Below are 27,576 nucleotides of genomic sequence, written 5' to 3' on the forward strand. Positions count from 1 at the left end.
CATGAGGTTCCATGGGATTCCATGAGGTTCCATGGGATTCCATGAGGTTCCATGAGGTTCCATGAGGTTCCATGAGGTTCCATGAGGTTCCATGAGGTGTGACTGGGTGGATTATTATTGGCTGCAAGCCATGTCAGGATGACACTTAGATACCGTACGTAGTAATTGATTTAGACTCCCAGCGAGTCCGAAAACCACAACTCGTAAAAACGACAAGACATAAAGAAGGGATCAAGTGTGGGAATACCACAAAAGATCAGTGAGGAGTGAGTTGAGGAAAGAATTGCTGAGGTGAATTGAAGGAGTGGATTGAGTTTTGAATTGCAAGCATGAGTTATCTGAGCAGGAGGGCAGGCTGCCTTTATAGACAGACTGCTAGCTCCTGGAATGTTCTAGATACATTGGCATTTGTAATCATTTGTAATCATTTGTCAGCAACCAGAAGATTCTGTGTTGTTCCATGGGATTCCATGATGTTCCATGAGGTTCCATGGGATTCCATGATGTTCCATGGGATTCCATGAGGTTCCATGAGGTTCCATGAGGTGTGACTAGGTGGATTTTTATTGGCTGCAAGCCATGTCAGGATGACATCTAGGGCGCACTGCACGCAGATGTCCAGGTCGCTGGGGCGCTCACCACCAGCGTGCGGGTTGGCAGAAGAATCATCCTTGGGCTCCTCCTCCTCAGCAGCGACGGAGGAATCTTGAACAGCACCCTGGTAGGAGCGCGGTGGGGGAGCGGGACGGCTACCGTGAGAGTCAATATGAGAGTTAAAGGTAGCAAAAAAGGACAGAGAAGCAAACTAGCCAACAAGCTGCCGAGAGGGTAGGTAGTAATACTTACAGCATTGTCAGCAGCCAGACGCTTCTTAGTGAGCATAGCAATACGCTCATGGAGGCGCGCAAGCTCCTCTTCATCAGCACCAGGAGGCAAACCAGTGGAGTAGGCGCTAGCATGAGTGTGCCTGGGAGTGCGGGAGTTGCCGGCCATGTGGTGGGAGTGGGGATAGCACGAGGTAGGGTTGTGGGTAGTGCAGCAGGTGCAACCGGTGTAGTGGTTGTTTGTTGTGGAATGGTCTTACAGTGTGGACGGGTAAACAAACAAACATGGGGTAAGAGAGGGGGGGGGAGCTTATGTAATGGGCTGTGCCTGGTTAGCGCCTTGGCTAGCGCAAGCCTTGGAGCTTTGTACAGCCGGCAAACCTCATCAAATCTTGCAACCTCCAGCGTTGCTTTACCCACCTCTGTGGCGTCCTTGGCTGCTGCCCTTGCCTCCTCTGCCGTGTTGCCATTCTGCTGTATGTTCGCTGCAGACTGTTGAACAAGTTGTACTGTGGACTTGAGCTCTTGCTTTATCTGGTCAAGAGTCTGCACTGTGCTTTCTGCTGTTGCTCTGGCCTCAGTTTGCACAACGTTGAGGACGTTGCTGAGGCTGCTAAGGTTGGGGGAGTGCTGCGTCTTCAGTACAAACGTCAATGCGCTGCAAATGATGTTGCCAACGATGTCTGCCGGCAGAGGCTGTTGGCCTCCGTTACGCTCAATCAGCAACAGCACCTCGCAAAGGAAAGCGCTGAGGTTGGTAGCATGCTCGTCTATTGGGATTGGCCAGGTTGACCATCGAGGCCACGGTGTTGCCATGATGCCTCAGCAGCAGTGGGCGCTACTTCTGAGTGCTGGCTAGTCAAAAGCCGTCTCTAGTGGACGTTTTGCACGCGTTGAACTACGTTAATTCCAAAAAGTGAAATTCTCGCTGTTGTTGTGTTTTTCTTCCAGAAGCATGCGCCACACCTTGATTCGATCAAGCTTAGACAAGGACGGGTGGCTCGTACAATACGGTATGCCAAGATATAATGTAAGCGCGCTAAAAATTGGCAGCCAAGGCTCGTTCTCGGACAAATCCGGAATACACTTCTTGAAGCTCAAGTATCCATACAATTTTCGGGATATATTCTTCTATAGTCATTCTACTCAGCTCATATCCCGATATGTGTATCACGTTCAGCTATAGTGTTAATACTGGCGTGTAAAGGTAATGCAGCTTCTAGAGGTTGGAACACCACGAGCGACAGCACGGCTGAACACATGTATCTTTTCGCTGCAAGCGCTTATACGATAGAGAAAAGCCCATAGGATGATTGTAAAGTATTCCAGATCTATGGAAGCAACATAGGAATATCCAAGATGTTGAACGTGTGAAGTACTTGCGGCACAAGGGTGTTTGCGTGACCCATAGATGTACGTTAACATTGCTGACTTTGATATCGACATGAGTTTCACTTTCATCACTTCTCTTCACTCTGTCACAGTCAGCTTGGCTTGTTTTAAAGCCTTCCGTTATCATACCGCTTCGTCATCGTCAAGCGCTTTCGCGTCCCCGTCTCACCATCACTGCTATCCCAAGTAAACTTGCTGACTAACTCTGGACGCTTGATCGGTGTGGTCATTGTAGCACCGCTATCAACTCGATGGAGAGGTGCCGTTTGTCGAACTCAATCGTCGATCCATGTATGTTGGACAGGCTCACCATACCGGAGGGCAGGCAACTTCGGCACGTACGCCTCACTTTGGGCTCCTTGATACAGGCGAATGTACTCATACATCATCGCCTTAGGGGCGGGTAAACCGTCGACGTCGCTGAGCTCACAAAAGTAAACCTTGTCGGCGTGGCGGTGCATGGCAAGCCTAAAATCATCGTCAAGGAGGTTGAGATCAGCTTGGAGTGCCTTGCGCACGGCATGCTTCACCTCGGATATACGCTGCCGCTCAGAGTTTCGGATGGTGTGGGCCTGCTTAAGCCCATGCCATACATGTCCGCCCCGCATATAGCCGCGATGTGCGAAGTGCGGCTCCAACATCTCGCGAGCGCGCTGCATCTTCTGGCACCGAACAAGGGTTTAGTACTCGTCGGATTGAATGCTGCTGCGGTTGAAGTCCCTAGACAAACGCACTTGCGATTAAGGGCCTTCAAACGACATATCTTCGCCAGAGGGGGCAGGGACGCGCGGAGGCATCAATGGCGTCTTGACTGGCTTCTTGATATACTTTGCCTGCGGATGCATATAAACTCGGACTGTTCGATCTTCTGGGTTGCCATCAGAGCTGTATCCGGAATCAAAGAAGAGGTCGGATTTCGCTGAGCGAGATTGCATATGAGACGAGATCTGCTGGCGACATACTGGGCGACCGGTCCGTGTAGTATCCTCACGGCGGTGCACTTCAGTTGACACTCGATCCTGCTTTAAAGAACGAGTGCGAACATAGGTCTCCAGTTCCGACCGTCGCTTGCCGACCATCGGTGGGTACATAGAAAACTTGATGATGGGATTGTTTGGATCATCATCTTCGCTCGCACGACCTGACTCCTTGAAGTGAGCTGAGCGTGTCCGGCTCCGCTGCTGGTCAGTCGGCCGACGTGACGGTGTAGTGCAGAATCCACAGCATGCAGCTGAATGTGAAGTCGACTTCACAGACTGCGGACGGGCACGAGACGGATCACAACCGCCCTTTCCAGTCCGTGGATGCATGGAAGCATTGACGACCTCCTCGTCATCTGTGGCCTTGCGAGACTTCATCATGTTCAGAAGGGACGGCATCTTAAAGGCCTGCTTAAGATGCGAAGAACACTAGTATGGTGGTTGAGCCCCGGTCAGGATGGTATGCACTTCTAGCCATGATCGGCAAGCTTTTATATAACAGGTAGTGCATTGTGAACGGAGAAGCGTTTGCTAACGATGTTTGTGAATCTTGAACAAAGGAAATGGCTGAAGAGCTAGACTACCTGACTACGACGACAGCGATGAACACTGCACTATGAACTACACGGCGATCTTTGGCTACTCTGCGGGCTTTTTACCTAGGTGCAACTTTTGCAACATCTTCTTCACCCTCTCACTTACATCAGCTACACTCTGCGATCTCCTATGTTGATCTTTCTTTAGCTTGTTCCGCTGCTTCTTCACCTCCCCATCTCCCCCATCCACAGCCGGCTTACCAGTGCTCAAATTCTCACCAGCAGTATAATTACCAACGTCAACATCGTTCACTTCCACCCTCCTCGGATAGTATGAGAAGTCCGTCGGCCCAATGAACAATAGTGGCGACTTGATCTCTGCTGGAGTTCGCCGTTCATAGAAGACGACGTCCTTGCAATTACCCAACACTTTGGGCTCAGGTGTGATCTGCACCGTCCCCTTACCCCGTGGTGCATCGACGATAGTATTCACCCCATCGGTATATACATCGTCCTGCTCCGTACTTTCGTTGGGAATGTAATGGTAGAACCTCCCTACTTGCTCCGTTCTCAGATCTTGACTACGAGGATTCATTTGGTAAGCGTAGCTCTCATTGCGTGTGTAGACGGGCGAGGTGAGTGTACTGATATGTGGTAGGTAGTACCGGAAGGAAGATCCTACCTCCAGAGTGGTATAGGCCGTGGAGAATGAGCTTTGAGTTGACGCAGTCGAATGACGCGATGAGGGGGTGCCGTAAAAGGAGGTTTCGATTATGGTGTCGAGAGCGCGGTGGGAGATGGCGCGGTGGTGGCGGTGCTCGAGGTTGATGGTCATCTTCGATATTGAAAGCAGACTGTGGTCTTGCTAACACTGCGATTTTTGGTATCTGTGCATGAGCTTATAGAGCTTATACGGGACATACTCATTGTTATGGGGTATCTTTGATATGGTTGCGCTACCATGTCAAAATGTTTGGAGAACAAAGGTGATAACAAACCCTATGGTGATGCATTGAACAAAGACAACAACATTGTGCACATGTGCCGCAATCGATCAATCTCGACGCAAGGGCTCGACCATCCACTTTTTGGCGGGAATGTGGCTATCTTGAAAAAATTGCTACTATGTTCAATAATGTAGTGCCACATTCGAGAACCAGCTCATTAGAATAAATTCACAACTGCGCCTGGCCATGACATGCTGAATTTTTTCATTCATCATGTTTTATGGACCTTAGCATGTTTTTTCGAAATGCCACCACTTCGCCACCTGAGGCTCCCAAATTCTATTCTCATGTCGTCGCATCACATCACCGACTCTCCCTAGCGCCTGCGTCCCACGGCCACACTCCATTATCCCGCACATCATGCCCAGGCGACGTTGCCGTCCTAGGGTCCTCCCCCCTCTTCCACACACAAACCTCACACATAAACCCCTCCAGCGGCCCAAACATCCACACATCCAGTCTCGCATTAAGCCTCACCCTCTCATCTACACCCCACAACACTCTCGAATGGTGCTTGATCCTCGCCCCAAATTTGATAGCTCAAGCTTTCCAAGATCAGTGTCCGCCGCTGAAGTGCTGCTTCAGCCCGGCGATGTTTGCTTCGAACAGGTTCAAGGGACGTGAGGAGGGGTTCGGGTTTTCGGATGTGGCGACGCTAGCGTTGCTTGGGGCTGAGCGAAGGAGGATTGGCGGAGTTGAGAGGGGGAGGAGTGGGATGTGAGGAAACCCAGGAGGAGTGTACATTAGACTCCTTTCGAGTTCCTGAAGCTCTGAGAGACTAAGTGAAGTGTTTGCTGGACCGGATGTGACTCCCTGTAGCTCTGCGACGGAAGGGTGGGAGGTGCCTTGACCGCGGTCTTCATATGGACCCGACGATGTCTGGTCGCGAGTGTGCGTAGAAGCTGCGTGCCTAGCTGCAGGTGAAGAGCGCACGTGTGGTGGAGGCAAACCGTGAGGCTTGGTAGAAGGTAAGGGCGAGTAAACCGGGATGTGACTGTAACCGACAGTTGGAAGCGCTCCAGGTGTAAAGTGCTCGTTGTTGGCGGTACTGTTGTTGGAGTTGGCGCTGGTCTCGTTGACATGAGAGAGGCGGCTGTCTTCCTGGTGCACTTGGTTGTGGAGTGAGGATTGCACTGGTCTTCGGCGGATTGTGTAATTTCGTGATGGTGTGTATGCAGTTGGAAGTAGTTGACTGTGAGCATTGCGTTGGTAGATAATGTTACTGGCACTACGCTGCTGATATGCTGGTGGTGGCGTAGCGTGTGTGGAAGGTGTAGGAGCAGGCCACGGATCATCATTTAGATCAGCATTCCAGGTTGCGCTATAGGATCGAGCGCGGGGTTGTTAAGCCGGTGCTACTACATGTTCGATGTCTGGTGTGCGCTCATCTCGCTGATGGAGATCCTGCTGAGGACATGATCGTTGACTCAGTCTGCGGTGTATAGATTGCTGATGGCGCAGACCAGTCTGACTGACGGCGCGTGGGCCGCATTGATCAGTACTGTGCGAACTTCCTTCTTGTACGCTGTCGTTACGTGTGTGTCGCAGGTTGCTTGACGCTGCTGTGTGATAGCCCAGCTGTAAGGTTTCTGGTACGGGAGGCACAGGAGAGAATTCTTCGACAGGTGCTCCCTCGGGCGCAAGATCAGGGAACTGTTCCCGCAGACCCGCTGTCAGAGGAGGCGCCGAGTCCCAGTCAGTAGTCAGATGAAGACCGTCTGTGATCCTAGCCCACAATGACTTCCTCCGCTCTGGCTTCAAGGGTGCAGCGTAGTCGCGATCAGCCATTAGGGGTAATGGATAACTGCGAATTCGGAGCCAGTGGTTTTGTGCAAGTGACGCGGTTGTTCTCTCAGGACGTCGAAAGGCAACGGCAGCTTTTCTGAAAGTACCCGGCAATAGGAGATGAGGAAGGGAACGAAAGAGCAAGACACCGAGAGATGAAAACCAAGATCGGGGCACTTGATAATATAGAACGCGTTCAATCTACCTACATATTCGAGAAGATGGAGCCTGGCAGCGACACAGCAAGAGCGCTGAGACCTGCCTCCTGCATCACGAGCCAGGCTGATACTCAGGAGTAATTTACATTCATACATCTGGTTCATAGCGTCGAGACTCATTTCCATGTGCTCGATGCCTCTGTCGTTTGTTATGATCCTTGGGTGCTGGTATCATGGAGGCCCGTGTGTGTGGGGCTGGTATGATGGGAGTGTGCTCAAGACAGGTTCCCTTGTGTCTCAGACAAGGGCGATGGTCGCACAACACCACATCTCTTCGCGACTCCGGGGTTTGTGGCGCATCCACTTACGCAGAAGGAATAGGAAGCGTTTCGTTGAAGGATAGGCGTGCTGGTACGAAGCCTGGCAAAATCATCGAATTGGCAGTGGTGCTGCTAGATTTCTCGTCATTGAGTCTAGCTGGTGTTGTGAACGTGGAAGCATGTCCGCTGTCGTTGTGGTTGTGAGCTTGGTATTCTTCGTCGTTATCAGACAAGTGTTCGAGTTGTCGTCCAGAAAGCTGGACAATTGTGTCACTGCTTCGGTTGTGGACGGAGGGTTGTTAGACAAACGAGTCATACGTCCGTTGACCGTCAGAGAATTGGGAATCCAGTTTCCCAGCAAAGTCCGACTATCCTCACGGCCTTGTGGTCCTTGTTGTCGTGTCGGGACCTAGCCATCCTATGTGAGTGGCTGCGCAGAGAGTTGACAGGCCCGTAGGAATCATCCGTTGTGCGATACTGGCGAGGTGCTGGGGTAGGGGTCGACAAATGATCTGGAGCTCTTACGCATCCGCTAGGGGAACGGTAGTCATCATTCGTTCGCCAGTACTTTTTAGTCACTAAGTTCGAAGTTTGTGTGGTAACGAAGGGATCCTCTACAGGAGCAGCGCGAACGACAGGCGAACTTGATCCTGAGGGCAGCGAGAGCATTGTATATGGTGTCTCGCAACTACTTCGAGGAGATGATTGCGGGGGTGTCCGAGGTGGTAATTGAGACATTTTCTGGGGTGCTCTGGCGCACAGAAGTGGTAGCGATATGGGTCCTCGGTTTGGATGTGAGCCTTGTGACCGATCATTGCGTTGACTAGCGGATTTTGACCGGAAGCACCACAGGCAGCGCATTTTGCTAAATACTGAGATGACTGCGTAGAGACGTGAGTGTACAGAAAGTGGTGAAGAAATCTGGCATGTCGCAGATATTATAAGAACTGCCAACGTGGGCAAACTTGACAGCACAAAGGAGCTGAAGGGACGCGTGTAGACTTGCAGAATGTGACAGTATATTCCAGCGCTATGCAAACACCAAGTGTAAGCGTCGTGGAGACGCTTTTGACCATAGTAACGCCAGGATGCGGGACGTTTTGCATCCTCATGCAACCATACAAAGTAGACAAAATACGACAAAGGGTAGGAATCGAAGTATGTGAACAACTCTCGCGAGTCGCAGATCGCCAGTACATTCTTACATATCGTGTCCTTCGTGTCGTCAAATTCAGCGACGGCTCTTCAAGCCTGCACGACCGATCGTAGACCTCTTGGCTGGTTTCGACTCTTCCTCGCTCGAGACACCCTCGCCGTCATTCAGGTCGTCGCTCATGGGCTCAGACATATCGTCGCCCGCATCATCGTCGGTCTCCTCAGCCTCGTCGTCGATGAGATCCTCAGAGTCCTCGCTGCCCTCATCTGACTCTTCATCGACCTCCATTGTTGTGGGCATCTCGTCGTCTGAGCTCTCCTCGTCATCGTCGACGTCTCGTATCCTCTTTCGTGTGCTGTCGTGTGCATCGTCCTCCTCATCCACGGAAGACTCGTAGTCATCCTCACCCTCAACGTAGATGACTGCCTCGTCTTCATCGTCACCGGTAGCCTTCTTCTGATTTCTTCTTCTTAGCTCAAGCTGGGCTTGTAGCATATCCAGACGGCCCTTAAGCGACAGCAGAGGCTGCAGTCCACTGGCACGCTCCTTCAGCACTTTGTTCAATGTTGCAAGCTGTCTGACCAGCTGGGGCTGGCTTGCAAGGTAACCACCGTGTGCGGCAAGTGACCACTGCACCCAGACCATGAGCACACCTGCACGCCCAGGCTTCTTGTGTAGGCGTTCAGCGAGCTTCTGAAGCAGGTTGCCAACCAACGGCGATGGCAGACGCTCGACCGTGGCGTAGATGGTGTCGATGTCGATCACGCGCAGACATGACTCGAGGAGCTCCTGGTCGTTTGTGCGTAGAGCTTGGGTGAGGACTGTCCCGAGGGACGAGGCTGAGGGTGCGGACAGCGGGCGGTTGGCTGATGCAGTTGCCAATGCTCTTGAATCGTTCGCGCCGAATGTGGTCTCAACGTCGACAATACGCGACTCCTGTACTGGCTCTGGCTCTTGTGCGCGCAGTCTGTCGCCGAACGAGAGTTCCTCTGGGTCTACGGCCTCGTCGTCCATTGGGCGGTCCTCCTCGTCTCCCTCGCCATTGACAGCAGGTGCTGCATCGTCCTTCTCATCATCTGAGCTGGAATAGTGGCTCTCCTCGTCTGCACTGCTGATCTCGATCACGTCTTTTCCAGCATCCTCCATATCGACGTCACCATGACCGGACTGGCCTCCGCCCACAACGGTAGCAGACTCGTCGACTTTTGTATTGCGCGCATTCTTAGCACTGTTTAATTTTGCTGTTGGCTTTGCTGCACCACCATTGAGGAGTGACTTGAGACCGTTTTGGCGGATTGCTGCAGGCGACTGGGCAAGCTTCGCTTTTTTGGCAGGCGGTGCTGTGTCGCGGCCGGCCTTTGATGCCTTGGGTGTGCGAGAAGAAACGGCGGCGGGCATGTTGGCGATTCCGTGCAGTGGTACACGGCGAGGCTGCAGTGTTCGAGGTTTGTTGTCGCTGCCTGAAGCAGAGCGCAAGATGGGTGCAGCCGAAAAAAAATCTATGGTGGAGCAGCCGTGCATGGGCCAGGCGACAGGGATGGGGGTGCTGCGGTGAAGAACGGTCCTCAGAGCCGCGGTACCATCATATTGCGTCTGTTTCTATCAATTTTTGATGCATACACTGCAGGAAGATGTCCTCGAGATGCTGATGCCGTCGAAAAAAAGTGCAGCGCAAAGGCGAGGTCAAGTTTAGTGGTGCAGTGGTTTGGGCAGTCGCAACACAGTGACGCGATGGGTTTAGCGCCAGCTCAGGGGGAAGGCACGCCTTGGCGCGCATCGGCAGGTCGGAGTTGTATTAAACAGAGGGCCGCCCATCTCAGTATCTTCGTTCTTGTTGCTGAAGTCCTTCCCGATCTGCCTCCAATCAACGCGCGCGTCCTCCGAACAACCGCCCACGACTCGCGCTCGACCAACCACCATCAGTGCATCGCCGTCAGGCCTAGTGCGCGACCGGGAGCCCAGGCCCTTGCGCTGCAGGAATCATCAGTCGCGATAAATTATTGTCGCGTCCACCAGCTGCTACAGCTCGCTAGCGTCACTGCTTGGCGCCTGTGCTCAACCTCCATCGCCATCCGTGCGCCTATCGCGGACTGTCTCTGTGTTGTTGTTGCACCTATGCCAGAGGGCGCACAGCTGCACGGAGCCTTCACTGCATCTCTGAACGCGCCGCGCTGCACAACAAACCCGTCGTCGCCTTCACGCTGTCCGCGCATAAGAGTCTGACTCACTACCGTGCGCAGCTCCTTTGACCTCGCCGCCGCCCCCCGGTAAGTCACGTGCACCTAGAGGTCGTTTCAGCCTCCGTAACATATATTCTCCCTGCAGCCCCTCTTACCTTGTTTGCATTGCTTTTGCGACTCGAGCCACACATCAACCCACCCCACCCTACCATCGCGACGCGCACAGTACAGCACCCCGTTGACTCGTCCCTCCGTCATCAATACGCGTCGATCATCAGAAAAGTCGCGTGCGCATCAACTGCAGCTTACTAATAATTCCAGCCCGCGGCACTCATCGACTCCGACTTTCTGCTTAGCGCGCGCAAACACGATCAACTCGTTCATGGCCCTATGGCAGTAATGACATCACCCACCTTCGATAAGTCTACCCTTGATCTCAAGGCAGACGCGCTTGCGCCGGCGGACGCAATGGCAATCGACACGGAGCCTAATGGGTGAGTGCAACTTTACCTTACAAGCGCCTCACTGCGCAGGCATTTTTCTAATTGCTTCAGCGTCCACGATGATCTCTTCGATGAGCCCGTCAATGGCACCGACGCCAACGCGACCGAGGAATCGAAACCTACCACCAACGGCAACCACACAGCTTCAGACGTACCAGCGCCTGCCGTAGAACCTGCCGTTCAGCCCGTTACAGATGTCTCCAGTAGCATCGATGGTATTGCACAGTTTGTGTCTGATCAAACAGACAACAACTCGCTGTTTGGTGACGATCTTGCGCAATCGGTAACAGAGGCCACCGAAGCGCCAATCTCAGACGTTCGCGACGAGCCTGCACCAGCACCACCAGCAAATCCCGCGCCAGTCGAGACACAGATCGCAACTTCAATCGAACCAGCTTCTGCAGACGCAATGGACACCACCGCCGATGCGCCTGAAGACTCGAAGTCTGCGCCGCCCACCAAGCCGATGAAGGAGCTTTCCATCCAACCAGAGTCAACAACACCTGCGAAAGTAGAAGCGTCAGCTCATCGAGAGATGGAGGATGCGCCGCAGTCTGGAAAGGTGCGCCCGCGAGAAGACTTTGAAGAGGACAATGAGAGCAGCGGGCCAGAAGCGAAGCGCACCAAGACTGAGGAGGCATCGAGCTCGCAGGTGGACATCAAGTCTGGACTGCCGGCGCAGCTGGTACAGACAAACGGTTCCAGCACACTACGAGGCGACGGTACAGCTACACCTAGGGGCATAGCTACAGTGATCTCGTCGGAACCGTCAGGTGTCCATCGTGCGGCCGACTACGAGGCATGGCCGACCACACCCATGACCCAGGCGCAGAACAAATTCTTGCTCGAGCGTATAAGAAACACGAAAAAGATTAAGGTCTCGTTGGCATTCAAGGATCCTGTGGACCACATTGCGCTCAACATCCCCACTTACCCTACCATCGTAACGAAACCGATGGATTTGTCGACAATGGAGAGCAAACTGAAGGAGAACAAGTATACTTACATTAAGAACTTTATGGAAGACCTCGACCAGATGATCGAAAACAGCGAGTTGTTCAACAACAAGCAGCACCCAGTCACGCAGGCTGGCTACAACCTACGAGCATACTTCCTTAAGGGTATGAGCAAGATGCCAAGGGGAGCAGTAGACGAGCCGCAGAAACCGGCCAAGGCCAAGAAGCCATCAGTGAGCATGGCGCCAAAGGCAGCAAGACGCGAGTCGAGGCCGGCACCACCTACCGTGAAGTCACCGGCTGCAGCTGCGGCAGCATCTCCTCCAGCCGCATGGCCTCTAGGACAGGATGGCATGCCTTTGATCAGGCGCGACTCCACTAGTGCAAATGATCGGCCTAAGCGAGAGATCCATCGGCCTTCGAAGGATTTGCCGTATGCGAACGCCAAGCCTCGCAAGAAGAAGTACCAGCAGGAGCTGAAGTTTTGCGAGAGCATCCTGACTGAGATTATGAAGCCGAAGTACCAACCCATCACATACCCCTTCGTGGTACCCGTGGATCCTGTTGCTCTGAACATTCCGTCGTACCTCAAGATCATCAAGAAGCCAATGGACTTCGGAACGATCGAGAAGAATTTCAAGAACGGCGTGTACCAGAGCGCGAAGGACTTCCACGCTGACTGCATGCTTGTATTCCAGAACTGCTACAAGTTCAACCCTGAAGGTGACGCGGTGAACGCGATGGGCCACCAGATGGAGGACTTGTTCAACAGTCTCTGGAAAGAGAAAGCCGACTGGCTGGCACAGCATGCACCTGCTCCTGAACAGTCTCCCGAAGTCTACTCCGACGAGGAAGACGAGGAGGAGGATGAGGAGGATGAGGAGGTCGATGCTGCGCAAGCACAGTTCCTTGCCATCCAGCAACAGATCGCAGCTCTCAACGAGACAGCGCAACAGTTGCTTAATGCTCAGAAGGGCGGCAAGCGTGCATCGCCAAAGGCGCCGAACAAGAAGAAGGCTAAGGCGCCGGCACCAGTGAAGAAGAAGACCGTTCCTCTTGCGGTGCCACCACCAGTGAAGGCCGGTAAGCCAAAGGCGAAGGTCAAGCCACCACAACCTTTGAGCTTCGCCCAGAAGCAGGACATCTCCGAGGGTATCAGCACTCTTGGTGACGCTGATATGAGGAAGGCGGTCCAGATCATCAGGAATGGCTGCCCACACCTCGCTAACGTGCATGATGACGAGATGGAACTCGACATGGACGAGATCAATGACGAGACTCTGCGCGAGCTGCTCAAGTTTATCAAGTCGCTCCGTGGCCCTAAGGGAGGCGCGTCGGTCGCTGATGATGACTTCGAGCCGCCACGGCCGGTGCACAAGCAGACCACCGCCAGCAGGCCGAAGAAGAACAAGCCCATGGGCAAGACTGAGCAAGAGGACAACATGCGCAAGATCCAAGAGAAGCTGCAGTCGTTCCAGGGCGGCGCTTCGGGTAGCAGCCAGTCTCCACCTGGTATGTTGTTAGTGCGTGATCTTGATGATGCAGTACTGACCGATGCAGCCCATGAAGAGGAGAGCAGCGACGATGACAGCGGCTCCGAGAGCGAAGAGGAGTAGTCGCTCGCTACCCCTTTGTGCGATATGCCTGGGATCCTTGCTCTTACATCCCCGCATCTGACAGCGTTCTCGTTCCAACATTCTTCTTGGCCAAGCAAGCGATGCCGTTCGTGCAACATGATCCGTCTCTTCTCCCACCATTTCTCGACTTTGCCCTCAAGAATCCTTTCTCTTGACAAACTAGCATCAAGCCAGTCATGAAGGTTGCGCAAACCCTCCATCCTTCATGATTGACCACCCCTACACAACACAACACACATCCCTTGTACAGTATCCTTCCCCACCCGCAACAGCGGCGTAAGAAACAAAAGGGCGTCTTCGCCGCCGACGACGTTATGAGTGTGACGAGGCTTGTCGTTTTGGATGCTTCGGTTCAGCGGAGGACGATGATCGACAACTTTGGCCAGGACTTGGCAGCTTGGAGGACAGGGTGGTCGAGGATCAGTGTACGAATATACTTCGAGTAGACGTTCGAGAAAATACCAGCAGTATCTTGAACAGGTCTTTTTGTCCCTTGTGCGTCGTGTGATCGTCGTGGTGCTGTGTGTGCGGTGGGCGGCGGTGTGGACCCTGGACGTCGAGTCGACTCGAGCGGCCATGTTTGGTGGTTCTTCCAATACTAGCTCTTGTGTTTTGGGTACAGTCGTGCGTACACAGGTCGTGAGTTCATCGTGATGTGGTTTTGGTGTCGTCGTGATGTGGTTTTGGTGTCGTCGTGTGCGCTGCCGTGCTGTGGGCATTATTGTGAAGGGGCACAATAATGGGCGGCCGCTGCACGCCGGAACAGTGCCTCAAGACAGCGGAAGCGGATAATTGCCTGTACCAACGTCAGCCACAGCCTTGCCATGGTACATGCGCAGTACGATGCCGCGTACTTACCGCCGTGTTGTTGCTGCTCACTGCTCTTGCTCCTGCAGCGAGCCCTTGGTACGACGCCGGCACAAGGGGGAAATGAGGCGAACACAACGACGCAGAGGGTCAAAAATGAAGAGACCGAGGTGTACGGCTAGAATGGCTCATGCGATGCAGACCCGCATGATCGTGTACTGTGAGAACGCAGTCCCTTCCCACGACACGTGTGAGCGTTGTTCCTGCGCAGATGCAGACAGGCAGAGTGGGGATATCGAGCGGGTGACCGGCGCCCCCTTCAGCGGGCCTGTGAGCGGCAGCGCAGCCCTGTTGCCGCGCTTTGGCTGGCGCTAGTTCGCCGCGAACTTCAACTTTCGAAGCTTCAACACCAACGCCAACCACAGGCGCCGACTGTTCACCCACCTCCACCGCCAAGCCTATCGCCTTCAGTTGCACGCATTCAAATCTGTCACCCTGGTCTCCTTAACTGCTGTGCACCAAGGCAAGCCCCACAACAGCCATCATGGCGACAGTCCCGGTCAGCGAGGTCAAGAGCAACGCGCGCGAGAGCAGAACAGCTGCGCATTCACACATCAAGGGCCTCGGCCTGTCCAGCGATGGTCGCGCAACACCTTCAGCTGGCGGCTTCATTGGCCAAGCTGCAGCGCGAGAGGTACGTCGGGTCATCTACAATCTTCACAATGTGGCACTTGTGGCATATCCCAGACAGCATGAGGCTGACATGTCCAGGCTTGCGGTCTCGTCGTCGACCTCGTCAAAGCAAAGAAGATGTCCGGCCGCGCAGTCCTTCTCGCCGGCGGGCCAGGCACAGGAAAGACCGCCCTCGCCCTCGCCGTCTCGCAAGAACTCGGGACCAAAGTGCCCTTCTGCCCCATCGTTGGCAGCGAAATCTACTCGGCCGAAGTCAAGAAGACCGAGGCGCTGATGGAGAACTTCCGCCGCGCAATCGGCCTGCGCGTCAAGGAGACAAAAGAAGTCTACGAGGGCGAGGTCACAGAACTCACACCTGAAGAAGCAGAGAACCCTCTGGGTGGTTATGGGCGTACAATCTCCCACCTCCTCATCACCCTCAAGAGCGCAAAGGGCACCAAGAAACTGCGCCTCGACCCCAGCATATACGAAGCCATCCAGAAAGAGCGCGTCCGCCTTGGCGACGTCATCTACATCGAAGCCAACACGGGCGCCGTCAAGCGCGTGGGCCGCTCCGACGCGTACGCGACCGAGTTCGACCTCGAGGCCGAGGAGTACGTGCCGATTCCCAAGGGCGACGTGCACAAGAAGAAGGAGATTGTGCAGGATGTCACGCTGCATGATCTGGATGTTGCGAACGCGAGACCGCAGGGTGGACAGGATATTATGAGTATGATGGGCCAGCTGATGAAGCCGAAAAAGACGGAGATTACGGAGAAGTTGAGGCTGGAGATTAATAAGGTTGTGAATCGGTATATTGATCAGGGTGTTGCGGATCTGGTGCCGGGTGTGCTCTTCATCGACGAGGTAAGCCCCTTAAGCAAAGTACAGCGCGGTCATCGGAGAAGCTTCATACTAACACGGTGTCTGCAGGTCCACATGCTCGACCTCGAATCCTTCACCTTCCTCAACCGCGCCCTCGAGTCCCCCCTCTCCCCCCTCGTAATCCTCGCCTCCAACCGCGGTCTGACCCACATCCGCGGCGGCACCAACCTTCCCCCATCCGCGCACGGCATCCCGCCCGATCTGCTCGCCCGCCTGCTCATCGTGCCCACGCACCCCTACAACGCCGCCGAGATCAAGCAGATCATCAGCCTAAGGGTCGGTACGGAGAAACTGGTCATTGCGGATGCGGCGAAGGATAAGGTGACGGAGTTGGGTGTGAGGGTGAGTTTGAGGTATGCGTTGCAGATTCTGGCGCCGGCGAGTGTGCTTGCAAAAGTTGGTGGACGGCAGAACGGGGAGATTGGGTTGCAGGATGTCGAAGAGTGCGAGGGCTTATTCTTGGACGCAGGGAGAAGCGCCAAGGGCTTGGGTGAGGCCGACGGCTACATTGCATGAAAGTCGTAAGGGGTACCCAATGGACAAGTGCGATTTGGCGTTCAAGAGGGTCATGTCATGAGACACAAGAAGAATATGTATAGTACGTAGTAGGAGAGCGGTGCCTGAATAATCACAGAAGCAAGTTCAGACTAAATGTTCAGCCTCAGCTTCTGAGCTTCCGGCTATAATCATTTCCTGCAAACTCGTGATCTCCAGACTGCCTGACAAGACATGGACTGAGTTGTCCGAAGCCCTGGATCTGTATTACAACGCCATGTTCACAATTACCAGATCTGACCTCGGTATCAAAAGGAAGATTTTGAGGCTCGATGCTTGTCCAGAGTCGACGAGATTAAGCTCCGTTGCCACCCGAACTCACCGATTGGCCGTGCACATCAAGTAGCCGACCGAGGTGCTTGCCTGATCATCAAAGTCTCGAGCCTCAGCTTTCTTTCGCCTTCCGATTCCTACAAGCCAGCACACACATACTGTGCCAAAAACCACACAAGCAATCTCTGCACACTGCAGCACACATATCACACTTTCACCCATTGTCGCTCTCACACACACGTGACAATGCTACGCACCGCCACCCAGCTCCCGCGCCAGCTCTCCCGCCGCGTCGCCGCCTTCAGCACGAGCGCATCGCACAAGTCCTCACCATTCGGCGGCCCCAGCCCACCTCGTCTACCCAAGGAGGAACAAGAACTCTTCGAAAAACTACAAAAGCAATCCACCGGCGCATTCTCGCAGCCCAAGCCCGACCCTGAGCCTACATCACAGCCGAGTATCCGCATGAAGATCAACCAGTCCCCCGACTCCACCTCAGAGCCCGAAATCCGTTTCGAAAATGGCAAGGAGATTAAGAAGGGCGAAGAATTCCACCCGAATATGCGCCGCGGCGCACCGCCAGAGTTCGAAGGCGATGTGAATCCGAAGACGGGCGAGGTTGGGGGGCCGAAGAATGAGCCGCTTAGATGGGGGAGTGGGGAGGGGAGGGGGGATTGGAGTTATAATGGGAGGGTTACTGATTTCTAGGTTTTGCGCGGAAAAGTTGGGGTGGAGGAGGGGGAGAAGGCATATGTATGAGAAGAGGGTGAGGTGAATGGTTTGTGAATTGGTGACTGGGTGACTCCGATATACACGATGTTGTACGATATACTAGGAGCAGAAGTAGGTATCGTTGCTCCACCAGAATAAAACGAAGACACAGATTACACGCAATACTATGTTTTTGCCTGCCAGCCAGCAAGCGTGGTTGACTGCTAGGGGAAGAAAGTATGTGTGCGCTCGTACGCTGCATTCTTACCTGTGCTCGTGAGGTTGCTTGTGACTAGAGCATCCGGAGGTCGACGTTCGGCTGGAAGCTTGGACGCAGTAACTGGTGGTAGACATGATGGCATGGGGCCATTGTATATAGTGTTGTGTGAAATGAATAAGCAGGTACATTACTGAAAGTAGCGTGACCAAGATTGTTTCAGAGAATTTTACAAGAGTTCTGTGATCTGGCTACTCCATCGAGCTCCCATGCCGATCCTAGGAGAATCAATGGTTCCTAGACATTCATCTCCAGAAAATAAGGCGAACGCATCTGGGAAAGCAAAGTTATTGCAAAGGGGCCAGTCATGGTACGCTTGCATGCTGCCCATTTCCATGCATAGTGTGCGCAACCAGTGAAGCCTTGCAGCTGCATACGAAGAGGATCTATATGCTCATGTGATGCTCATGTGATGCTCTTTGTAAGTGTTCAGGCGTGCTGGTCCATTAGCCCTGCTCATCGACACACCATGCAGCGGAAGAGTCTAGAATCTCGCGGCCTATCCTGCATTTCCTCATTCGGAAGGGAGACAAGGTGAGACTGGTGGAACTTCTGCACGTGGTGGCTTGTGGCTTGCCGCATGCCAGCATCTTTGGAACCGAGGTGTGACTGTTGGACTTTCACCGGCGTCCGCGCGCAACGCTTCTCGTATTGCGGAAGAACGGCATCAAGTTGCAACAAGGTGAATGGTTACGAAAAGTCACAGCATCGTCAGGCCGCTTGGAGTTTGGAAGAAGCAACAACCTACGCTGTGCTCGGGCCAGATTTGATGACAATGCAGGACACGAGTTGATTTGATTTGGCGGGGCGCTTGTGCAGCACGTTTCGATGAGGCGGAATTGCGAATGCGCTTGTCTTGACGACAGACAGCCTCTCCGGCACATGTCTCGCCTTACAATTCTTCCAGAAGGCTGTCAAACTCTGTGCCAGGCAGAGAAACAGTTGTCGAACCCCAACGTAAGAGATGAAAACAGGCAACTCAGGCACCAGCGTCACAGGATTGGTACAACAGCTGCGTGCAGTTTCAAGCGGGCGATCCGTCATCCAAGAATGGGTGATCTCCAGGGCCCACCCTTGGCCGCACCCTCGAGCTCCAAGCTCCAAGCTCCAAGCTCCAAGCTCCAAGCACGTCCGCTATCGAGAACTTGACCTCATCGTGTGTCGCCGAGCTCCACAGAACCACCGCACGTCAACATGACTGTCAGCCGTCGTCGCAATCACACTGCAACCACAGCAATTCTCATCTTGCGTCGTTGTGATCGCGGAGTTCCCGGGGAGGCGCAGCGAAGGTGCAATGCAGTTCTCGGGCGCCTGACACGTCCGCGTCAGGGGTCGAGACCAGCGAATCGTATTTGGCGGCGGTCCGGTTTGAGCATGCATGCACGGTAAGGGTCTGGATTTGTGAATGCTCCAGGGAGCGTAGGATGCGACAACGTGAACTGTGGCTGACGCCTACTGCAATGTGAGTTGATTTAAAATGTGAATCCCCCGCGACCCGCAAATGTCAAGGCTGTCATACTTTTGAGTTGAAAAGGGGAAAGGCATTGCTCATTGAGAACATCACTTTGGTTCGTATCGCGAAACCGCCTCCGATCATCGTCATGTGCTGACTATGAGAGAGGGCCTTGGAGTAAGTGCTGGACTACGGAAATTCGGCAAGCCCAAAATGAAGTAGACACGATGCGACCGAACTTGAAGCACTCTTATACTCCTCGTTAGACCCCGTCAACCACCCGCTGCCCCTGGTTGGTGTTTCCAGATTCCGGGGTCATCTTCAATCTACGCATGCATCGATTCGGACTTCCACGACGCCCCCATAAGTTCTGCTGAGGTTGTCTTACGCCCAGAGACTAGAGGTCGTTGTCCACCGCTATCATGATCGGTGTGCTGCTGTATGTGGCTTTGCTGCTGCAGCTTGCAGCAGCTGTCAATGTGACTGTTGATCTTGGGTACGCCAGGTACAGAGGGAAAGACATCGGCAATGGCGTATATCGGTGGGCTGGCATGCGTTACGCAAGGAGCGTGTCTCGAGTCGACGGTCTGCGCTTCACCGCACCACAGGAACCTCTTGAAGAGTCCAACAAGGTAACATCAGACGCAAGTAAAGTAAGTATCAAAACACATCTCTTGTTCGTGCTAATAGTAGACAGTTTGGACCCCTCTGCATCGGCACACAAAGCGACCTCACAGCAGAGTTTGGCAGCAAATGGTCAGAGGACTGCCTCTTCGTCAACGTCTTCGCACCCTCAAAAGCCACCAACGCGAGCAATCTTCCGGTCTATGTCTTCATTCAAGGAGGTGGTTTCAACATGAACGGCAATGCAGATTACGACGGCGCCGAGCTCATTCACGCTGCAGACGGGGATATGGTGGTTGTCAACTTCAATTACCGAGTCGGGCCGTATGGATTCCTCGCCAGCAAGGAGATCGAAGCCAATCAGACTCTGAGTTTGAACAATGGATTAAAGGATCAGAGATTGTTGTTGAAGTGGGTTCACAAGTACATTCAGGAATTTGGTGGCGATGCCAACCATGTCACACTTGGTGGAGCCAGTGCTGGAGGTGGCTCGGTTGTCTTACAACTCACAGCTTTTGGTGGACGCAACGACAACCTCTTCCACGCTGTTGCCGCCGAGTCAGCTGCTTTCCCACCTCTGCGCAATGTTAACCAAAGCCAGTGGCAGTATGATGCCCTACTCCAGCGGTCGGGGTGTCAGGATCTTGCCTGCCTAAGCTCAATCGACACTGTGACCTTTCAGAACGCCGTTCGCAGTCTCAAGATCCCCTTCCCCGGCGGCAAGAACGCTCCGATCTACTTCTGGAATCCGACCTTGGACTACGACTTCATCCAGGACTACACTTACAACGAACTCAAACACGACCGCTACGTCAAAGTCCCCACCATTTTCGGCGACTCTACCAACGAAGGCATCAACTTCACGCCAAAATCCATCACCAACTTCGATCGCGCCCGCCAATTCATCATCGACCAATTCCCCGCCGCAAACTGGGTCAAGATCAGAAGCGTATGGGACAACCCCATGAACGCCATCGCCGATGCTCGCTGGCGCGCCCTCGCCTCAGACGTCTACGGTCACATCCGCTACAACTGCCCCAACCTGAACATGTCCTCCGCCTACGCCGAAAACAACACGCACCCCACCTATCAGTACCGGTGGAATGTCGGCACGGCCTCGCACGTGGGTGAGCTACCGTCGATCTGGGGCAATGGGACAACCGCATCTGCTGTCTTTATGCAAGCGTACTGGGCGAGTTTTATTAGGAGCTATGATCCTAATAAATACACGGCGGAGTTTTTGGTGAGTAAGGGGAAAGAGATGGATAATCCTGAGTGGACGACGTTTGGGAATGAGACGGGGGAGTTGGGCAACAGACTGAGGTTTGGTGATGATAATCAGGTTGCTATGGAGCAGGTTGGTACCGAGGAATGGAAGAGATGCAGTGTCATTTCGAATATGGGGTTGCATTTGGAACAGTAAGTCTTCTCTCTCAATCATCCCCTCTAAACTGCAAAGACAGCGCGCCCGAGCCGTCGATGCATTCCTCGCGTGTCTTGGCGAATTGTCCGATTTCATCGCATTCTTGGGAGCAAGAGCGTTGCCACAGAGCCGCATTCTCGTGGCATGCTTGCTGACGAATTATTAGACCTGCCAGTGCTGGATTACGCGTCCCGCCCCTTACTTCGTCGCTTTACCTTACGTTCGGTATCATACTCTTCGGTCTCTCACAGTGGCATTGCTTCTGAACGTAGTGCATCTAGGAACTAAACGATAATGGCTTCGCAGCCGGACATCATAAATTGGTTCTTTTGTGCTTCGAGACCATCGAAGGCATTCGAGGCACAATGCCTTTAGAGGATCACATGGGGATTTCGACCACGCGGATGGCGATTCAGTGAAGGACTTGCGATAACGCTGGCCAGGGTCAGGTTAAGGCACCGAGACTACTGGCACTAAGTCGGCCACGAAAATGGCCTCAACTTCAGGGTCTATCTTGACGCTCAAACGATTACACCAGCGACGTTATAAACCCGTGCTGGACTACCATCGTACATTTAAATAGCTAAATGCAGCCTCCCGCAGCATGATAGCCCCCGCCACTACCCAGACTCAAATCTCTCAGAGCAGCCGAACGCTCGTTGGGACGAAGAAACCCAGGGCCGTCTCAACGGCGTTTGAACCGGTGGATGGTTCATTGAATCTATACATCCAAGGACCATTGGCTCACGCTAAAGTGGAAGAGCTGGCTACATCAGAATTGGAAGCACATTCCCTGCCTGTTTCCTGATTCGCGCCCCAACCATGCGCAAGGGCCGCGTGTGTCTCTCCCAACCGGCTTGCTGAAGACTGAACAGTAAGTCCTGCTATAGCGAAATGGGTTCTTGAGCTCGGCGTCTGCAGGTACAGTGTGAAGCTTCGATCTAATGACCTTGAGACAGTCTTCAGTCCTGGCTTGAAAATGCGCGTACGCATGCCAATTGCAACCTTATGCGCAATCTCAAGCCAGGACTGAACACTATGTCAAGATTGTTGGTAGGGGGGTTCATTGGCTATCTACAGATGTTGAGCTCAAAGATACAACGTCAAACCTTTAAAAATGAAGACATTGAGAGACTGCCTAATATCCGTGCCTTTACCTACGTAAAAGAGTATCGGAAGCAGTGTTAGATGGAACATATATATAAAAAAAAGTTTAACTCCCTATATGGAGGTTGCCTCGTTCAATGACAATATTACCTTCAAAGGTGCAACGGTACATAAATAGCCATGTATGTGGCATACTCCCATCTATCGGTACCAAGTAATGACCGGAATCCAATCTCGGGTCCCACCGCATGATGGGGTGCATTAACGTATGTCAACACCTACCCAAGCCGCATATCAAGGACCTGAAGAAACTCATCTTTGTTCACATAGTATCTGGCCTCATCAGTCACAGGAAGGGTCGGGGACTTCTCAAAGTCACAGTTTGGACTTCTCTACCAATCAAGGATCATTGGCGTGAGCACCGAGGTAGATGGCGAACTCTTCGAGACTCATATCGCCGGTCCCCCCGGTGTTCGCAAGTCTGAACATCTCCGCATCCGCCACCTCAGCATCTCCCTCTTCCTCTTCCTCTCCGTTCAGATCAATAGCCAGAAGCTCCCTGGAGGTTCGGCACACGGCCACACCGGATCAGCAAAGTACTTCAAAAGCCGGCATGTAGCGTGCCTTTTCCGTTCACACTATCGCAGTTGCGGCAGAAAACATAGCATCTACCCTGGCCGCAGCACTGGATGGGGCCGTGGTGAAGTCCGTCGGCACATTGCCAGCGGTTGCATATTTCTGCGTCGGGGCGATTGGGACGGGGGAAGGGGGACCAGGACTTGCATTCGCCTTGGCCGCAGCATTTTGCAAGGACTGGAGCGGTGGATGATGCCATTGATAGAGCCGTCAAGAGGATGTGGAAAGTGCGCATGGTGGGAGAAATTGGAGATGGTGGACAGCGGAGTACGAAGTGGAAATTGAAATGTGGTCTCTAATATTCACTGCACAGACTATCCGACTTAATAAGCAAAACATAGTGTGGGTGCTACTGTTGATCTGTGGTAGTAGTACTTGAGCGCAGAGTCCGATAGGACTTGAGCGGTCTGAAGATCAGTTCAGCTACACGGTCACGAAGCTGAAAAGCTGATCACCGCTTCTCGCGCACATCCGCTTCAGCTCGATCTCGTGCCAATCATACTTCTCATCGACATGCCACAGTCAATACGCTCAAGAGACTAAACACAACTCAGGGATCGAGATTTTATGATCTCCAGCTAACGATACATGCTAATCTGTCGAAAGAGAGACAGAAAAACCAAGGACATGTCCAGCGCCGGCAACCACCCAAAAGACCACCAAACTATGCTGAAATGCGCCCATGCTCGCTAAAGTTGAGGAGGAGAAGAGAAACAAGAGAAGCAAAAGAAACACGGCGCATCATTCGCCGTCACTACACCTGACAAAGATCGTAATCAAGAAGCCACTGGCCATCCAAGCCACAGATAGGGAAAGCACGAGAAGGGAATAGGAAACAGGGCGATTAAGCACCGCCGATGACGCCGACAGCCCTCCAAGTCTCCATCTTGCCCCTCCCGACAGGAGTTTGATCGCGAATCGCTTGAGCAGGGATGCGGTACATGACCAGATACTCGCCCCAATGCAGGCATTCATCCTTCGCACCACTCGCGTCCTATCAAATCATCAGCACACACTCCCCAACAAGAGTTCACAACATCAAACATACCTTCAGAAGATCGGCAGCACGGAACACCGGCCCCCTAGCAAAATGTCGCGTATCCACCGTCACAACAAGCACCTCCTCACCCCACTTGTCCGCCCAGTGCTTCGCCACATTTTCCGCGTGAGGCAAGCTGTCGTATACGCTGATGAACGGCGAGCTGATGTTGGTTTGCTGGTACAGGTGTGCGAGACCGAAGCGAGATAGGGCCGAAGTGTAGTTGAGGATCGTAGTCTGGTTCTTTGCGCTGAAGCCGGTGGAGAAGGAGTAGTGCGTTTGCGCGGAGGCGCGGTGGATGCGGTAGACCAGGGGTGGAATTGTGATTGGTGAGCTGGAGGGAGATGGGGGAAGCTGGGTTGCGGGTTGGGTGAAGAGGACTGGGTGTTTTAGATGAGTGTTAGGAAAGGAAGAGGGAGAAGGGAGGCTTACCGGCCATAGTGGTAGTGGAAGGGAAAGTAAAAGTTGGTGGGCTTGGTATTGCTGGTTGTCGCGTGCGAAGACAGTGACAAGCGATACGGGGATAGGTTGAGCAGCAGGGTGGAAGTGACTACAATATAGGTTGTGTAAGGGCTAAACAGAACACGGTGATTGAGAAAAGTTTCAGGATGGCGATGATTATCATGATAATTCTGGATCCAGAGCTGAGGCACTCACTTTATACCTACCATCGAAGAGCAACAGTAGCCTCTGAAGCTCGAAGCAGGCTCTATGTCTTCGCGCCAGAACCTGCTACGGCCATGTCGATTCCCTTTCCCGTCCCGAGATGAACGTCCCAGTTAGTGATCTCTACCCGTCCGCTCGACTGTAGTAGCAATGGGCAAACACTGCTTGCCGGTATTCGATAGATCGCATATAAAGAAAGTGGAGGCCTGATTTGCAGGCATCCTATGTCACCTGTTTCCGTGACCAACCGGGTCCTTGGGTCGCGGAAGCCTAAAACCCTGTTTCGAGGATACTCGTTTTAGAACCGCCCCTGTCTGGTGTTACACAAGCTGACTGCCGTCCGGGGTAGCGCTCCACTAATACCCGTCTGGCGTGCAGACCGCACCAAGTCGAGGTGTGGTAATAGCATATGTGCACCACTGCGCCGTTGTATTGGTATGCTGAGGCGAAGCCATGGATGCTGAGATGTGAGAGACGCGCAAAGCATGCATGTTGCGTGCATGTGTGCATTGCATGAGAACCTCTACACGCATAAGGATTGCATATTATAGTGTGACGATGGGGTTGTTACCGAATGGACTGGCCTAAGCTGCGAAGATCAGGATCAGCATGTGAAGCAGTAAGTGAGTGATTAGTATCGTGCAGTTCAGCCTGTTGAGAAGCGTTTGAAGGGTACTGCCGTCAACCGTCGAAACAATAGTCGCTTTCGGCAGCACACATCGCATTTCGATGCGGCCAGATTTGACAAGTAGGCTTCTCACGTCCGTGTCACCGTCGGTCTTGTTATTGGCGAGACTGAGTGATGTCGCACATACAAACGGGCGCACGCTCTGAGATGGACTCCAGATAGCATCCCATTGGTGGAGCACGCATCATCGCCTCGGTAGTAGACTTAACATGCTCGGTGCCTCCCGAGTAAACGAGGAAGCAGACCTGAGTCTGCCCACGCAGCTCCATATCGCGGTAGGCTTGCAAGCAGAAGGGTACGCGCATACAGGAGCTTGTTTGTCCAAGGCTACCGAGATCCGTGGACAAAGTAGCGGTGAGCGGCGCTGTTGACAGCTGTCATTGCGAAGGTGCACACAGGAGATATTGAGGTGAGGTTGAGTTGAGGAATAGGTAAGGTGTGAAGGCTGCGAGCACGTGAACCGCGTCGAGCCACTAGTTTAGTCTGGGAAAGCGCGACTTCCGACCTCGACGTCGAAAAAGTCAACGACAGCGGGAACGAGGCGCAACCACAACAGAAGACCGCAACACCTCGAATAGTGCGTCAATTTCTTTGCGGTGACTCTGCGGCTCATAGTCTGACGGAACAACAGCTTATACGCTTGCTCGAAGCCGCATAAACATCCCCTACCTCGATTGACCATCCTCAATACCATCATTCGATCTATCGTAAACTCGCCAAACACCCGAGGCCTTCACCTACAACCGCACATCATGTCGTACTTCCGGATAACACTCATGCGCTCGGGCATCGGTATGCCCCAGAAGACACAGGGCGTCCTCAAAGCCCTCGGTCTCAAGAAGCGCATGACTACCGTCTACCACCCTGTCACACAATCCGTCGCCGGTCAGATCATGCGGATAAAGGAGCTTGTCGATGTCAAGGAGGTCAAGCGCGCGTTGACACCCGCTGAGCAGAAGGCTGCGAGGCGGCCGGCGCCGGGGTATTATGTTGAGAGCAGGGCCGCGCAGGCTATGAAGGATTGGGAATAAATGGATAGACGCCGATTGCTGTGCTGGAAATAGTGAAGGTCCGTGGATCATAAGGACATACTGTATGCATATATGGCGTTATGGGGATTTGTACAGAATGTACCAACAGTAGGGCGAATGGAAGTGCCAATCATACTTCATCAACCTTGTTCCCTCTATCAGCATTTCGTTGATCATTTCGCAGACTTGAGGGTTGAAAGACTCACAGGCAAGCCAAAGCAGTATCGCAGTCAGCCTTGCATGCAGCTATTAACGCTCTGACTAATCACGCGTAGCCAAAAGCCGCCAGCGCAGCCACACTTTGGCTGAGATCATGGGTTTTGCACCCACACAGCTCTCAACTTCTTGCATACTCAGGATTTACTGTGGTTTGAAACACATCGCTGAGGAACAATGCTCGAGCGGCCTACCAACAAGTCGGTCTGCACCATGGTCTACAACAGTATCAGTCAACTGTTGTCAAGGCCATGGTTCCATCGTATATGGGTGTTTCAGGAAGTACTTTTGTCCCCACGATACAAGTACCATGACCTGGCAATAACGATATGAGCAGGGAGCGCGCACATGCCATGGCATGCTTGGGCGCTATTGACTCGACTAAGCTTTGAATCGCCCTGCGTTAAGGGCTACGAAAGAGAATCTCTGACCTGCTTCAATGGTACCAGGTTCAAAGCATCGATGATGAAAGGTCAAGCTCACTATACGTACTACATCGACCCAACTCGCAAATTCCTAGCCAGCGATCCTTGTGATAAGCTGTTCGCACTTCTACACATTGCAACGGATACCCGTGATCGCATACAGGACGACCTTAGACTTCGACCGAATCATTGAGGGGAGCTTGGATACCATCATCTTCGACCTTGCTATGTGCGGCATCGTAGTACCCATGCTTCTTAGGACCATGTCCATCGCGACTCTGAAGGGAGGTGTGCACTTCTGGTTCAAATTACACTACCCTACAGATTTCTATGCAGAGCTGGACTTCTACGGTAAGGACCCTTTACCGTTCGCTCGAAACCAGAACCTGTCGTATGAGGGCGATGGTCGGCGCCTTTCATCGTGCAAAAAGTACCAGCTTATCGTCATACAGTACTAAGACTTAAGTCTGTTCGCGTAAGTGGACCGTGCAGCCTCATCAACGCGATCGCATCAGAGACCCCACCACTTCCATCAACCATAACTCTATCAATATGACAGATTTCAGCGCAGTTATTTCAGCCAATCGAAGGCCTAATGCTGAGCTATCTATTCGCGAACGCGATTTTGTAATGGCTGCTATAGAGGCTGGGATG

At 53.2% G+C, this 27,576-nt stretch overlaps 13 protein-coding genes across 13 annotated transcripts; 6 read left to right on the forward strand and 7 right to left on the reverse strand.

Moving 5' to 3' along the window:
* Positions 1-615: 615 nt before the first annotated feature.
* On the reverse strand, positions 616-1,919 carry BU25DRAFT_413697 (uncharacterized protein). Its single transcript, XM_033707096.1, has one exon. The coding sequence runs from the start codon at positions 1,638-1,640 to the stop codon at positions 843-845; it is 798 nt and encodes a 265-aa protein (XP_033558316.1). The 5' UTR covers positions 1,641-1,919; the 3' UTR covers positions 616-842.
* Positions 1,920-2,956: 1,037 nt separating this feature from the next.
* On the reverse strand, positions 2,957-4,567 carry BU25DRAFT_476777 (uncharacterized protein; the record flags this gene model as incomplete). Its single annotated transcript, XM_033710961.1, has 2 exons — positions 2,957-3,625; positions 3,899-4,567. 2 exons carry the CDS (start codon positions 4,565-4,567, stop codon positions 2,957-2,959), a joined length of 1,338 nt encoding a protein of 445 aa, XP_033558317.1.
* Positions 4,568-5,089: 522 nt separating this feature from the next.
* Positions 5,090-6,563, reverse strand: BU25DRAFT_476780 (uncharacterized protein). The gene is made up of 2 exons (XM_033710962.1): positions 6,203-6,563; positions 5,090-5,983 (listed from the first exon to the last, which is right to left on the reverse strand). Exons 1-2 carry the CDS (start codon positions 6,525-6,527, stop codon positions 5,295-5,297), a joined length of 1,014 nt encoding a protein of 337 aa, XP_033558318.1. The 5' UTR covers positions 6,528-6,563; the 3' UTR covers positions 5,090-5,294.
* A 1,415-nt stretch (positions 6,564-7,978) lies between these two features.
* BU25DRAFT_413700 (NUC189-domain-containing protein) lies at positions 7,979-9,610 on the reverse strand. The gene has a single exon (XM_033707097.1). The coding sequence runs from the start codon at positions 9,554-9,556 to the stop codon at positions 8,234-8,236; it is 1,323 nt and encodes a 440-aa protein (XP_033558319.1). The 5' UTR covers positions 9,557-9,610; the 3' UTR covers positions 7,979-8,233.
* Positions 9,611-9,813: 203 nt separating this feature from the next.
* BU25DRAFT_413701 (uncharacterized protein) lies at positions 9,814-10,416 on the forward strand. The gene has a single exon (XM_033707098.1). The coding sequence runs from the start codon at positions 9,890-9,892 to the stop codon at positions 10,379-10,381; it is 492 nt and encodes a 163-aa protein (XP_033558320.1). The 5' UTR covers positions 9,814-9,889; the 3' UTR covers positions 10,382-10,416.
* A 312-nt stretch (positions 10,417-10,728) lies between these two features.
* On the forward strand, positions 10,729-13,413 carry BU25DRAFT_433657 (Bromodomain-containing protein; the record flags this gene model as incomplete). The annotated part of the gene is made up of 6 exons (XM_033708794.1): positions 10,729-10,832; positions 10,872-11,056; positions 11,087-11,352; positions 11,383-11,403; positions 11,440-11,493; positions 11,524-13,413. 6 exons carry the CDS (start codon positions 10,729-10,731, stop codon positions 13,411-13,413), a joined length of 2,520 nt encoding a protein of 839 aa, XP_033558321.1.
* A 112-nt stretch (positions 13,414-13,525) lies between these two features.
* BU25DRAFT_161938 (uncharacterized protein) lies at positions 13,526-14,524 on the reverse strand. The gene has a single exon (XM_033700732.1). The coding sequence runs from the start codon at positions 14,151-14,153 to the stop codon at positions 13,638-13,640; it is 516 nt and encodes a 171-aa protein (XP_033558322.1). The 5' UTR covers positions 14,154-14,524; the 3' UTR covers positions 13,526-13,637.
* BU25DRAFT_413704 (TIP49-domain-containing protein) lies at positions 14,471-16,443 on the forward strand. Its single transcript, XM_033707099.1, has 3 exons — positions 14,471-14,935; positions 15,013-15,780; positions 15,847-16,443. Exons 1-3 carry the CDS (start codon positions 14,786-14,788, stop codon positions 16,312-16,314), a joined length of 1,386 nt encoding a protein of 461 aa, XP_033558323.1. The 5' UTR covers positions 14,471-14,785; the 3' UTR covers positions 16,315-16,443.
* A 210-nt stretch (positions 16,444-16,653) lies between these two features.
* BU25DRAFT_413705 (DUF1674-domain-containing protein) lies at positions 16,654-17,733 on the forward strand. Its single transcript, XM_033707100.1, has one exon. The coding sequence runs from the start codon at positions 16,873-16,875 to the stop codon at positions 17,332-17,334; it is 462 nt and encodes a 153-aa protein (XP_033558324.1). The 5' UTR covers positions 16,654-16,872; the 3' UTR covers positions 17,335-17,733.
* A 1,756-nt stretch (positions 17,734-19,489) lies between these two features.
* Positions 19,490-21,380, forward strand: BU25DRAFT_433660 (triacylglycerol lipase-like protein; the record flags this gene model as incomplete). Its single annotated transcript, XM_033708795.1, has 3 exons — positions 19,490-19,699; positions 19,765-21,110; positions 21,281-21,380. 3 exons carry the CDS (start codon positions 19,490-19,492, stop codon positions 21,378-21,380), a joined length of 1,656 nt encoding a protein of 551 aa, XP_033558325.1.
* Positions 21,381-22,764: 1,384 nt separating this feature from the next.
* Positions 22,765-23,203, reverse strand: BU25DRAFT_162040 (uncharacterized protein). Its single transcript, XM_033700733.1, has one exon. It carries the CDS (start codon positions 23,090-23,092, stop codon positions 22,823-22,825), a length of 270 nt encoding a protein of 89 aa, XP_033558326.1. The 5' UTR covers positions 23,093-23,203; the 3' UTR covers positions 22,765-22,822.
* Positions 23,204-23,701: 498 nt separating this feature from the next.
* On the reverse strand, positions 23,702-24,521 carry BU25DRAFT_399327 (uncharacterized protein; the record flags this gene model as incomplete). The annotated part of the gene is made up of 3 exons (XM_033704938.1): positions 24,329-24,521; positions 23,906-24,276; positions 23,702-23,851 (listed from the first exon to the last, which is right to left on the reverse strand). Exons 1-3 carry the CDS (start codon positions 24,333-24,335, stop codon positions 23,702-23,704), a joined length of 528 nt encoding a protein of 175 aa, XP_033558327.1. The 5' UTR covers positions 24,336-24,521.
* Positions 24,522-25,770: 1,249 nt separating this feature from the next.
* BU25DRAFT_442113 (50S ribosomal protein-like protein L30) lies at positions 25,771-26,409 on the forward strand. Its single transcript, XM_033709277.1, has 2 exons — positions 25,771-25,827; positions 25,882-26,409. The coding sequence occupies exon 2, from the start codon at positions 26,003-26,005 to the stop codon at positions 26,279-26,281; it is 279 nt and encodes a 92-aa protein (XP_033558328.1). The 5' UTR covers positions 25,771-25,827; positions 25,882-26,002; the 3' UTR covers positions 26,282-26,409.
* Positions 26,410-27,576: the final 1,167 nt, after the last annotated feature.

Source organism: Macroventuria anomochaeta (assembly GCF_010093625.1).
Source record: "Macroventuria anomochaeta strain CBS 525.71 unplaced genomic scaffold BU25scaffold_32, whole genome shotgun sequence".
In the NCBI taxonomy this organism is placed as follows: Eukaryota; Fungi; Ascomycota; class Dothideomycetes; order Pleosporales; family Didymellaceae; genus Macroventuria; species Macroventuria anomochaeta.